Source organism: Battus philenor, unplaced genomic scaffold (genome assembly GCF_028537555.1).
Source record: "Battus philenor isolate CCGP_79_NKW_IND1 unplaced genomic scaffold, ilBatPhil1.0.hap1 SCAF_15, whole genome shotgun sequence".
In the NCBI taxonomy this organism is placed as follows: Eukaryota; Metazoa; Arthropoda; class Insecta; order Lepidoptera; family Papilionidae; genus Battus; species Battus philenor.
Window position 1 is genome coordinate 4,144,853 of NW_027181677.1, and position 13,552 is coordinate 4,158,404.

Sequence of the window (13,552 nt, forward strand, 5' to 3'; positions counted from 1 at the left end):
TGGCCATGTGACACAGGAGGCCAAATGGGGCTACAGGCGCACGATGGGGGCGATGTTCGCCTACAGCAAGCAAGCCGATCGTATGCTGATGTCGTACAATTACCAGGTGCAGCAGTGCGCTAGAGCCGGTCACGCGCGCACCACCTCCAGAATGAGCCTTATACAGTGCATCAGGTGAGTACACAGAGAAGCTATCTTTATTATATTCATTATATCCACTGTCGCCATGACTACACATCGTCTCATTTATGAATATAGATTGTGTAGTTTACATGCGTGATTCATACCCATGAATATTTCTACCCACTTAGCTATGTAGTCTAGGTAAATGCTGGAACTGAACGGTCGTCTAAATCATTGCAATTACAATTTTCTCTTTTTTATTTTAATAATAGCGCTTATAGTCACAACACCTTTATCGTAGCAATCTAAATGAGTTTTATCTATCGTGTACTTGATTCACTCGGTATGCCCTACCGCCATGAATTAGCTTCCAGCCTTTCTTGATTCATATATACATAATTTACAAAATCACATTACAAAAGACTCGTTAGGTTAGTCATTTAGGCACATAAGGTTAAAGTTTTTTTAATCGTGGTTCCACGACTTAGGTACACGAAAGGTTAAATGTTCCAATAAATTTTATACTACAAACATAAAATCAATAACTTCATCATTATAACTAAATCAGCCGGTAGGTATCAACTGCATGCCGGAGACCACTTCCAAAGTTCGTCACAATAATTGGTCTTGCGTTGCCCGCATCCAGCGACCACATCTGTGTCGTTGGTCCACCTAGTGACCACCCTTTAATCCAACCTTAAATTATTGTCCTTTATCTGCCTATCACGATGTTAAGAAACAAACTTCTCATATTTAATTGTTTGTAATTATATCATAAAAGTGGCTTTATATTTCCTAAACATCTTAATTGTAAAATTTCTTACTTGAATCATTCAATTCTATTATAATCTCATTAAGTAATTTATGAAGTATAATACTGCTTTGAAAGAAAAAGGTAGACAGACTAGACACAGGAACTCCTACGAAGTTACCTAATGTAACTGATTTATAAATGCCATAATTGACACCATTATATCATACATTTCCGGTAACATTATTTATGGTAATAATACTACGTTATGTCAATTTAATTTAAAATAGAACCGGTTCGTAAATAATGGCTATTAATAATTTAAGATTCACCTTCGTAGTGTACTACTATACTGTTTACAAACAAAACCATTAAAGCAACGAAGAAAATGTTTTTGTTATTGGTGTCTCTTAATTGAAATTATATCCGCTACCAACTGTTGTTTGCTTTTGTGTAATATTAAATAATACGAAACTTATGAATCTGGGACAACTTAATATCAATTGCAAGTCGTTTTATATCAAATATTAGGTATACAGTTGTTATTACAATTTGGGCGTCACAGATAGAAAGTTTACTTTAGATTCTATAAACAACTAGTTTTTGATTTTGGCTTGACTATATACTGCGATGAACACAAATGTATTTGAAAATACTAACAATCGATTTGAAATACATAAAATAGTTATTATTATTGTTGAAAGTTACATCTACCTAGAGGATTCCCATTCAAGAATATTCGAATTTACATTTTAGAATTTAATTGAAATCAGACTCAAGAGATGCTTTCTACGTATAAAATATTGCTGTGAATAATCCTCTCAAAATTAAAAAAAACTTTATGTGCTATCAAATGGCCGAAGGTAATGTATTTAAATGTATCCTAGATCTAATAATAAAACATTATAAGAGCACCTACTTTCGCCTGACAAACTACAGTTTGCCGATTTTATATGTACATATTTTTTAAAAGATTATAAATAAAAAGGCGGTCGGCGGGAAACGAAAAATCGCGTCGTAATGGAGCCAGAAATAGAATTATATCTTTCAAATGTAGCGATGCGGCCTGTTGACCACAATAAATTTTTAATCCTAAAAAATTTCTGCATCAAACGCTTCGATTGTACAAGTGTGTGACCACTAATATATTTGGATTTATCAATTACAACGAAAGGTATTGGAATGTGTGAGTCTTCGAAGGCCTCGCGGCCGATGACCCATGAGATACATGTAACTTAATATTTTGCTTACCGAGCATTATCTCACAGAATGACATGAATAGAGATGGAGAAGTGTCATAATAGGCGCAACAAACACGACACACGATCCATGACCTCTGCTACAAAGGGAAATAATTTTGAGCACGTTGTATACAGGATGATTGGTTATGGGTCTAAAAGCTTTAAAAAGTTAAAAACAGGGACCAGCCAGTATCTCATCACTCAGAATGTGTTGCATTAATTATTTTTTTATTTTGGTATAAGTCTTTAGGGTCAGATACTAAACTATAATTCATTTATAATAATATAGGTATCAAAATTTGAAATCACTTTTTCTCTTCATAAATTATCTTCACGTTATTTATTATTTCTGAAATCAGTGATTTTTGGATATGGTGTCCTGTACGTAACTGTGAGGAAATAAATACATTAACTCCTTTAAAGCTTTTACTCCTATAATCAATCACCCTGTATATACTCGATTGAATTTAATTTCGTTTTTTATTAAAAATTGACTGGCGAAACAACACAGTTACATATGCAAATGCAAAACAGGGACATACGGAACATGTCTCAGCGCAGGCTAAATATAGAAAACGTTTTCGTGTTATATTGAAGTAAATATGTTCCATAAATGCACATGGGCTTAATATATACGCTACGCAGCCGGTATGAGGATAATTAGTAAAATTATGCATTACATTGTAAATGTATCGTAAAGGACTTATCTAATGCAAACAAATAATTAGTTTTAACGACAGTCATCTAGATTACAAAGCTTTAAATAACTATTGGCTAAAAACATTCGGACCAACAACAACAGACACGTCGGCCCATAGTGACAAACGTGCCAATATAACTTATCTATGCGCTTTACGGACATCGCTAATGCGCGCCCGTCTTAGAGTGTCTATTGACATGTTGGCTTTTTGCCATAGCATATTTGAGACATTATCAGGCAGCTTGTAAAATAAAAAAAAGTCATATCCATTGTTTCGAAATGAAAAATTACTTTCATCATCCCTAAATTACTAACAGTCCTTTACTTTATACTGTCAGAATCATCATTTCAGCCCTAGAACTTTTGAACATGGGCCTCTCCAATAGATTTGCAAAAGGACCGGTTGGAAGCGGCTTGCCTCCAGAATCTTCCAACCATCGTAACAAGGTCTTTTCTTGTGGGCTACGCTTGCCCATCCGTGGTCTCCGTTCTAAGTCCTTAATACTTGTAACCTAACCATGACTATTCAACTTGTCAAACCAATGGTCCTTGTGAGTTACTTACGTTCGACGAAAGTTCATTCCTAATCCTATCTCGTAGAAAAATCCCGGACATAGTCCTCTTCGAGGCTCGTTCAGACTTTAAGTTTGCTTATGAGATCCAAAGTGTACTTTGTAATCTAACAATGTATAAGACATGCGAATAGTACTGAACCGGTTTGTACTGACGCTGTTATCATATTTACGCTAATAGATAAGAAATGAAACGCTCCCGCAGTTCGTCACGTGCGGCGTGCGTGGGGCGGATTTGCAGTCGGCAAGGCCAAATATTGTGCAGATTAGCGTCGTTTAACAATAGCTAATAAGTACTGACGTCTGTAGAAACTTTAGTTAGCGCCAACAATTAATCTATGCCTTTTATACTTGTGTAGCAAAAAATTTTGAAACAATTCTCAGTATTTTGGCTGAGAGCAGATAACTTTTTAATTTGTTTACAATTTTGTTTATCGGCAGAAGAGCAGATAGGCCAGCATTTGCGTCAATGCATTATAAAACAAATACGATATCTAAATTGAGAGCAAAGGGGTGATCAGCTGATATTGGCTTACCTTGCAGGCACATCGTACAGACCGAAGGTCCCCGAGCATTATTCAAGGGTTTGGGACCGAACCTTGTGGGGGTGGCGCCGTCTAGGGCCATCTACTTCTGCACATACTCACAGGCGAAAGCGATTCTGAACCAGCACATACCGCCGGACACGCCTGTCGTACACCTATCAGCTGCCAGCGCCGCAGGTAACCCATCCGTTAATTAAAAAAATACGTCTAGTATGCTATAAAATATCTATACAGAAAATTAATATGTGTGGACATAATTATTTTCTTAAGAATTTCTCGGTGCTTCAACTACAAAGCAACATTGATATTAAGTTTTAACAATTATATGTAACTATAATAGATAGAATCAACATTCTGAACTTGGCAATAGAAGTCGAAGGTGTTAAAAGTTTAAAATATTTATTTTCCATTATAAATTCTGCAAGTTGTAAACATATGTGCCAAATAACTTGTTGATGTTTATAGTCATGCGTGACCAAAATAAAGTGGAAAATATATTATTCCATTAGAATTGAGTGACGTCATCATTAATAAACTAACAAATTACTTGACTCATACGAAAAATTTTCTGGACTAGTGATTTTATGAATCTAGATTGGTAAAACAACTGTAATTAACGAGACAATCTTCTGGTTGCTTTCTTTTGATAAAAATAACTTGTTTGACGATATTCACTTTAAAGTGATCAAGTTCTTTAGTTACGAGTTGATATTTTTATAAATGTAAACTCGTATGTAATCGTTCCCGTGCCCAGTGTAATGCAGGTCGCCCTACAACTAGACAGAGCGATAACCTGCGTGAGTTTGTACATATAATAACATCTATGTATGTTAAATAAATAAATAAATAGGGGAATTACACAATAATGATACTTTAGTTCTTTATACAGAGTTGACTTTATAAGTGAAAAACTTTAAAGGAGCGAATATATCGCTGATATGCTATAAATTAATATGTGGTACACCTTATCCAAAAATTAATGGCGTTAGAAATAAAGTAATGAAATATATTAAAAAAAAATTGTTTTCAAAATACAGATTATATATTTAAAATTCATTATTGTTTACTATCTGTCCTTGCAAACTTTGTGCTGCGAGAAGTTATTAGTCTAACGCATTATCATTATCAAATGTCCTATTGAAAAAATACATATTAAACAGTGATCACTTTATACAGAATGATTTGAAATAGGCATAAAAGCTATAAAAATTTTTGTTGTCAAATCAGCTATACATTTAACTCTTTAAATATTTTACATGATTATTTAATTACCAATCAGCCTGTATATATTAAATTTTAATTCTAGTTAGTTCTTGTAGAGCAAACACTATAGATTTAGTCGGTACGTGTGGATATATCTATTCATTTCCGTATGCGTACAATTCTCCCCATAAATATAATTGATAATTGATTGCGGTATAAATTTCTACCTCCAACTAAGTCTATTATATTATCTAAGAACTCATTTGTCATTATTACCAAGTACAGAAAAAAAATTCATTTGCTAAAGTATTTAGCTCTCTCAAAGGAAATTAGGCTAATGCCTTTCAGTATGAATTTGTAATTACACAAGTCAACGTTATTTATAAACTATTGCGTCATTTCTCTATCTTTTAAAACTAAATTTTATTCGTACCATAATACTGAAACTGCTTGTCAATCTGCAGGGTGAGTGGTTATATATATAAAAACTTTAAAGAGATGAATTAATAGGTCATTTGCTGTCAACGTATGGTACACCCTATTCAAAAATCAAGGGTTCCAGAAATAATAAATAACGTAATGATAATATAGAAAGAACGAGTTTTCGGTACAGTCTTTGTACAGCCTGCAGACTGCACTGCCAGAAGTTACTGGCCTCTCGTATTCCATTAGAAAAAATAAATTAATGCAATGTATTCATCCATTCATTCATTCGTATTAGTTCAAAGTGATGACCCCATTCGGTGTGATTGAAGATAGGTGTAAAAGGTTACACACACATAACCAATCAACCTGTACAATAAAGTCACGAGTTGATCCACGAACTTTGACATGAATCTAGATAGCGTATAACGAAAAAAATTTTTAATATATATTTTATGTCTACCATTCCACCCGGGGCCATACACAATACATAGTTTATTTGTATTACTTAGTAGTTTTATTAAGAGAGTCGGTAAATTTTTCAATGATACAAACATTAATTGGCTAATGTTATATGACGAAATCAGGATGACTAAGATTGCTAGGTCCTGCGGCTTATTTCCTCTCTTTATAACGAGTTAAGGGCTCCAGTTTTATCCTAATTAGTTTATAAACTATGCTATCCACGAGTTTACAAAGGCGTCAATGATCTTATGGTTTAAAAGCCGGTGGGAGTCCGACATAACTCTTTCGTTGTCTCCGCAATGGAATGGTATCCCATGTAGGATTTCACAAACAAACAAAGCAAGATTCTCAACCTATTTGATATTGCGTTTTCGTACGCTACATGTGAAATGATACATGTTGTTTAGCTCAAAATTTTACTAGCTGGCTTCCCGATAATATCAAAACTCCTCAATATGTTCGAAAATGAACATAAATTCACAACCGTGGTGATCATTATCTAAAAGATTTGTTGGCAATGAGGCCTACTGTACTCTATTCATGTTAAGAAAGTAATTTCTCATCGTTGATCATTAAGATATTAGTTAGAAAGCCGTGTTCACATGACATGTTTCTTTATACATAAAAACTTTAGAAAGAAAATAAAAAGGCAAAACAAAAATTACAATCGACGATCTTATCTCAAACGGCTATTTCCTACCGCAACCTTTATTAGGGTGTACTTAGTTACTAAGGAAAAATAAAGCGAGCGATAATTAAGTAATAGAAGGGCTTCGAAATCCAATGTCCACAAATATTAAAATTAAATAATTTTTTTGCAGAAATAAATGAATTACAGATAACTTATTATACCTATTATCATAAAAATAAAAATAGTCCATGAGATACTGAGAGACAACATATAGTGATAAGCAGAAACAGATAAAAATACTGCATTGACTAATCGTAAAATGTTTTAAAAGCTTTTTGAAAACAGGTAGAGATTTAGTCTTGTCAATTTTATATGCGTACTCCTCGCCTTAGGCCAAGCCGAGTGTCAACAATGAGTCACTATTTTATTATCACGATTACACTTTCGTTACAAAAATAATTTTTAAGATACATAATTACGAAATATCATAAATAGATCAATAACCAGAGTCGAATGTTCCAGGTTTCGTGTCGTGTACAATGACAAATCCGATCTGGTTTGTCAAGACGCGGCTGCAGCTTGACGGCCAGAATATCACCGCGCTGCAGTGCATTAAGAGGATATACGCCAAGACGGTGCGTAAATACTACCTACGTAAACAACACGATGACGTGTTGTTTACGCATTAGCTTTCGTAAACATTTATATTTGGAAAATTAATGTGGAAATTTGATAACGATTCAACTTTAAACACTTTCATATAAATTATTTACCTGATTGATTTATCAAATAGAATTAAAATTTATTTAGATAACATATTAACATACTTATATGAATAAATAGATCGACAAGACAATCGTCTGTTCAAGCGACTTAAAAGTTAAAAGAATGTTTAAATACTGTTAGTTTCAGCCGAGATTCCATCTACGAGCATAGTTACTTAACTGGTAAATTAATTTAAGCGTCTTTCTCTTTTATTTGTTTTACGTCGAGGAAATGCCGTCGCATAACCACTCATGCCGGGACAGCGACAAGTTATATCTGTCTTGCACCGACTAAAATTCCCACAATGTTCCATTATCTCTATATGGCAGGGCTCCGGAAACAATTTCTCACATCCGCAGCCACGAGCGCGACAGCCGCGACACTCGTCTCGGGGGAGACTTTTACTTCAGCTTTACCTCCCAAATAAAAGTGCGCAGAATCTAGTGGTGCTTACTTCTCGGTATCTCAACCTAACACGGGCAACGGACTCCCCCGAGTTCGTCTCCTAGAGACTGGCTATTCTCAGCCCCCTGCTGCAGATCTGGTTAGCCGCCAACCATTATTTAGACATAAAAAATGATTTTCTCCCCAAAACCCCAATGCCTTTGAAAAACAAGCTTAGTCGTATGTACTATTTTACCGTCAGAGATTCCACCTTCAGTGCGAAATCAGAATCAGATGCTCCCATCTCTGCTTCGCAGCCCTCCAGATGAATGAACCCACTCCAGAACGACCGCCCAGTTCTGTGCCACGACCACGTAGGTTTCTCTTAGCTGTACTGCAGGTGATTAGGTCACAGCAACTGAATCCTTCTGCTGCGAAAAGGCAGAACCAGTTCGGGAGGAAATTGCCTTTAGGAATATGCTAATCTAACCAGAGAAGCTGCAAATGGCAACGTGTAAACAACATTCTCCGTTAAAAAACTATTGCTTATTATTAATTATTGCCAATTCGGCCAAATAGTAATATATAGCGACCCGAGCCGAGGGTCCCCCAGAAGCCCTAGAGCTTCACTAACTTAGAGGTCTTAGGCTACGAACCCTTTGTGTCGTCACCTTGCACCTGATTCCGCAATGCCACTTGGGCAGCAGAGGAACTGATTTTAAAAAGTGCATAATTTTTTTATTACTATTTATGTATATAAATTTTTTGGTTGGATCATGTATTATATAAAATAAATTTAAATATACATTTAAATGTACATAAGTGCGTAATTTGAATTTCGAATTAGTGTCGGTAATGACCGATGAATGTACGTATCCAAATTATCGGGGCTTCATGATGTAACTAAAACAATTTATTGTAAAAACAAATGTCTTCGTAATATTTGTAAGAAAATATAGAATTGATATTAGTCGCGTTTATTTGTTTTTGAAATCACGCAACTATCGGAATAATTGAAATTACGCAATATTTCAGCCGGTTATTAGAAAAGGTTAGATTTTATATAAACCATACCATCAAATATGTCGCAATTTAGTCGCTCAATGCAGTATGTTCCACTAAAAATAGTATTACAATTTGTGGCGTAATATTATTGTTGGAAACGTAAGCCGAAATCGATCCAACACCTTTCGAATCATTGCACAACCAGAAATAAGCAAAGATGAAATCCTTGTGAAAGTTTTAATAACTTCTCTTTAATGTCTTATCTTACAATTTCATTAGAGTATGTCATTACATAAAAACGTGTATAACAGATGCACTTACCTATTCCCTCCAAAAAAGTGGAACTGGGCAGGTCACGTGGTTCGGTTTGCTGATAACAGGTGGACACAAAGGGTTATAAAATGGACGGGACCACGAGGTACCAGAGCGAGGCAGACCTAATACATACATTAAATAAAGAATTTATATTTATAAAAAATTAATTCATATAAAAAATTATATTCATTAAATGAAAAAAAACACAATACAGTATGCAGTTGCGACCACGACCACGGTAGACGCGTAGGTAAGCCGTTAGATGGACCGATATTGTCAAGGTCGCGGGAAGTCGCATGATGCTTTCAGCGCCAGATCGCTCATCGTGCCGATCTTTAGTGAAGGCCTATCACTGATGTTTATGTACAATTTGTTTCTATTATAAGCAATATACATACAAGAAACTTCTTTACCTCTTCTGCTAGTTAAGACTGTTACTGCAAGGTAGTAATATCGCTTCACAAATACCAGCTTAATCATAAATGTAATAAAGATTTTTTTTTCAATACCACATCCTGACCACAGGAGATCTTTTTGCAATAAGTCGATTCCAGGGTACGAGTTGACACTGAACCTCGTGATCTATAATGATAGTTTTCCTGCAATTTCTGACGTAAAAGCATTCGCGTGATGCACCGCTATTGTGCACAGCCTCTGGTGACCACTTAGAGCGAATGGTTGCTGAATTGAGCCTGCATTAAACGTTATTTACCCATTAAGCCTGTCAACGAACCATTTAAACTATTATAGGATGGTAAAATTATTGGTCATATTTACAGAAATTGTTACTTTTATATTGCCCTTCCTGTTGTCAAGTTAAAGAAATAACCTTTTTCTAACTAACATTTAAATTTTAAGTTAAAAATTTTAGACACAGTTTTGTTATTGTATTTAAGCGACGACGTAGTTGAAGTTAACACTAAAGTAGGTAGGAAGGAAAATTATTGCTCCTTTATGTACGTAAGAGGCACATTAAAAAAAATCCAAATTAATTAACTGATATTTAGTTTAAATAATAAGTTAAAATAATAACTAAATTGTATTTTTACCGGTGATAAACATGACTTTTGATAGTACAGTAATATACTCTGGCGATAAATATGGGGTTTTGTCCAGAGTGGTCAAACAAAAAATATTTTTGCACCAGCCACCTTTATACACAAGATAGTCTTGCCCAATAATTTCACTAGCCAGACGTCTTTGAAATTGGAATAGAGTAATCGTTATGCAATACTGTTTGGCGGGAAATATGGGCGCAACATTGGAATCTTTGACAATAGACGTCAGAGGATATACCGTAATCGCCCCGTTTGGCAGGCAAATTGGTAATCGCAGTGTGATATTATGATGCGCAGAGGACTCTGCTGCCCATTTTTTCGAAACTTGTTTGTGCGCAGTGGCAATCTCATATAATTAATACAAAAAGTGTGAATTATTTTAGATTGTTTCCCGGGAATGGAATGCGCGACCTACAATCTCTCCTTCCCACTCCTGTACCGCTAGGTTACCAGTGCTCGTTGATAGACATATCTCGGGATAACGTCGCTGCATTTAACACGTTCCATGCCACTGCCATTTTTCAATTTTTCCATTCAGGCCACTTGTATACGACCCACACTATAAAAATTTAAAAAGTAGTTTAAGACTTATCCTTTACACTTTCAATACTGCAATTCTATAATTAGTGGTATAAATTTATTAATTTTAATATGCATTACGTACGCGCGCGCATACGTGATGTAAAGTTATCTATATTCGACACTACAAACATTTTTAAGATGGACTGAATGGAAAGTGTAGCGGGATCATATACGCCCCACACGGCATGGAATGTGTTAACAGACAAAGTTAAAAAAAATGAGTATCAGTTTGTATTTGTTGCCTTGTTTATCAAGGGTATTTTAAACATACATTTAATACTTATACGCGTTCTGCTGATGGCTATAGAAAACCGCCCGTTTACGCATTTCTTCCTAATTCGTTGGCGATGAAATTCTTATGATTATTTACAAGCAGTCATTAGTGTAACAATGGCAGTGATTCTCTGCCTCGCGTTTTAATTTTTTTTTAATCTGCTTTAAAATTATAATTTGAACGAACGTTCTAAAAAAAGTATCGATAATCGTTATCTCGGTCATCGAAAATTTTTATATAACTCGTTCTCCCTCTAACGCTATATACTTGTGCGACTATTTCATGTCAAAAGAAACATGCGGTCTCTTTGTTGTATGTATTGGGGGCCGGAAAGTGAAGTCGTTTCTGTCGACATATTTTACAGAAAACCCGCTTGATTTTTACTGCTCCGGTATTGAAAATTTGTATACTAGGAGGCAAAGGTTGTTCATAACTAAGGTGAATATATTGTTGATTAGAAATAAAAACTTGTTAAAACTGTAGTCGTGTGAATTTAACTTAAGAAAGCGACATTACTTTCCGGTCCTCCTAACACTTTCATACCATACAGTATACGGTGAATTATTAATAATTGCATATCATTGAAAGTTAAGATTTTATACCAAACTAGTTGTAAATAAGATAGCACTAAACAGATATATCAATCCACCAGTCGTATATCGACCTGATAAAGATTGAACATTTTAACAAATTGATGCCATAAATAGTACACAGCTTCTGTCTTCCCAGAAGAAAGAGTAAGATATATAGCAACTATCTTTGTGCTTATCGCTTTAAAAAAAGTGTCATCGTCTGGGAAACTTTCCGCACTCTACGGTCGATACGCGAAGAATTATATCAGTCTTGGTTACATGTAAACATAGAGCAATATATTTTATAGGAAATAATCTGCCGAATTGTTGTATTATCTAAGTCTGTATTTGTTATCAACAGGCCCATAACAAAGAAGAAATATACATAAGGAAACGCGGCCATGACTTTCCGTATTACCATATACGATATATTTTATATGACTTTGAAATAAACCCTGGGTATGCGTTGTACATTGAAACTTGGCGTCCGACGAACAATGTTTACTTATATATTTAGCCAAATCTAATTCGAGCAATTATTTCGGCAGTACCATTACGCCTATTATCTATACATCGATTTCATTTAGTTTTAAATAATTTATTTAAACGTAGCTGTCCGCCGCGAACTTAATGAATACCTCCTCAATCCCCTTGTGGATGGAATTTCGTAATATCTATAATAAATTTGAATAAAACTAATATCTGATGGATTATATTGTAGTTCTTTTTATGTTCCTCTTGAAATAAATCACAAAAGAATCTCAAAGAAATATATTAAAAGGCAAAATAAACTTGAAGTTTATATAGCGGAACTTTTAATAAGTAAAACAGTATTTACTTATTCAAATTTGATGGCCGACTAAGATGATAAGAATGGAAAAGTCTTAAATGTTGTGCAGAATATATTTTTTTGACTCTGGATATTAGTCACGCAACCATAAGGTTATAACCTTACTTGTCGCGTTTCTTTGTGCAATAAAATGTTATTTTTACTTTTTTTATGATTTCAGGGCATAAAAGGCTTCTACAAGGGTATTACAGCGTCATACATGGGCATTAGCGAGACTGTGGTCCACTTTGTGCTTTACGAAGGGGTGAAAGCGAGACTGATCGCAGCCAGGAGTCTGGACGGCGTGCCCAGCGACCAGCGCTCGCCGAGAGACTTCCTGGAGTTCATGGGCGCCGGTGCCTTCTCTAAAACGGTCGCTTCGTGCATCGCTTATCCACATGGTAAATAGTTCTACCATCAAAGCAGCAACTATTTATTAGATAGTAGCAAAAATCACAAACATATAGATTAGTTATCAGTTATCGTCGGTCATACGTTTAAAAATGCGTGACTTCCTTACTACATCGTTATTTCTTGACAAACCGTTTACATTATTATTATTTTTAGTAAATTTTCTATTTTGTACTAAAAAATAAGCTATGTGTGATATTGAAGAACATAAAAAATTATTGTCAAAACTTAGTGTTTACAAAGTTTTTTGATGACATATTTGTTCATATTTTCTGGTGCGTAAATAAATAAAGTTGATTATTTTCTAACACGATAACTAAAAATGTTAAAAATAAAGATTTTCAATATTAATGCCACAAATCACACTATTCACATTTTACCATGAATTTATCGACGGTGCAAATTAGGAAATAAAAGGTTGTAATGTTTTTTGAGTGTACAAAGTATTGACAAACATAATAAAGACGAATAAAATTAATAAAGTTCTACTACTACTTCAACTTGTCTTTACCCTAGGCTATGTCTGTTATTTTCTTTCGTACTCCTCACTTATGATTTGAATTAACCTAGATACTATTTAAATTGTATTTTAGAAGTTGCAAGGACACGACTTAGAGAGGAGGGAGATAAATATCGTAAATTCTGGCAAACGTTGCACACAGTTTGGATGGAGGAAGGATACCGTGGAGTCTACAGGTACTAT

At 34.7% G+C, this 13,552-nt stretch overlaps 1 protein-coding gene across 2 annotated transcripts in view; it reads left to right on the forward strand.

Annotated features, from left to right (window-relative positions):
• Rim2 (replication in mitochondria 2) overlaps nucleotides 1–13,552 on the forward strand; it is a 33,845-nt gene that overhangs the window by 18,418 nt on the left and 1,875 nt on the right. Inside the window, exons 3-7 of one of the 2 annotated variants that reach the window (XM_068761600.1) lie at nucleotides 107–174; nucleotides 3,931–4,109; nucleotides 7,177–7,289; nucleotides 12,620–12,839; nucleotides 13,443–13,545. In XM_068761600.1, the coding sequence (XP_068617701.1) occupies nucleotides 107–174; nucleotides 3,931–4,109; nucleotides 7,177–7,289; nucleotides 12,620–12,839; nucleotides 13,443–13,545 (683 nt within the window). Of the gene's footprint in view, nucleotides 1–16; nucleotides 175–3,930; nucleotides 4,110–7,176; nucleotides 7,290–12,619; nucleotides 12,840–13,442; nucleotides 13,546–13,552 lie in introns of both variants that reach the window. The other variant, XM_068761599.1, reaches the window with a different exon arrangement.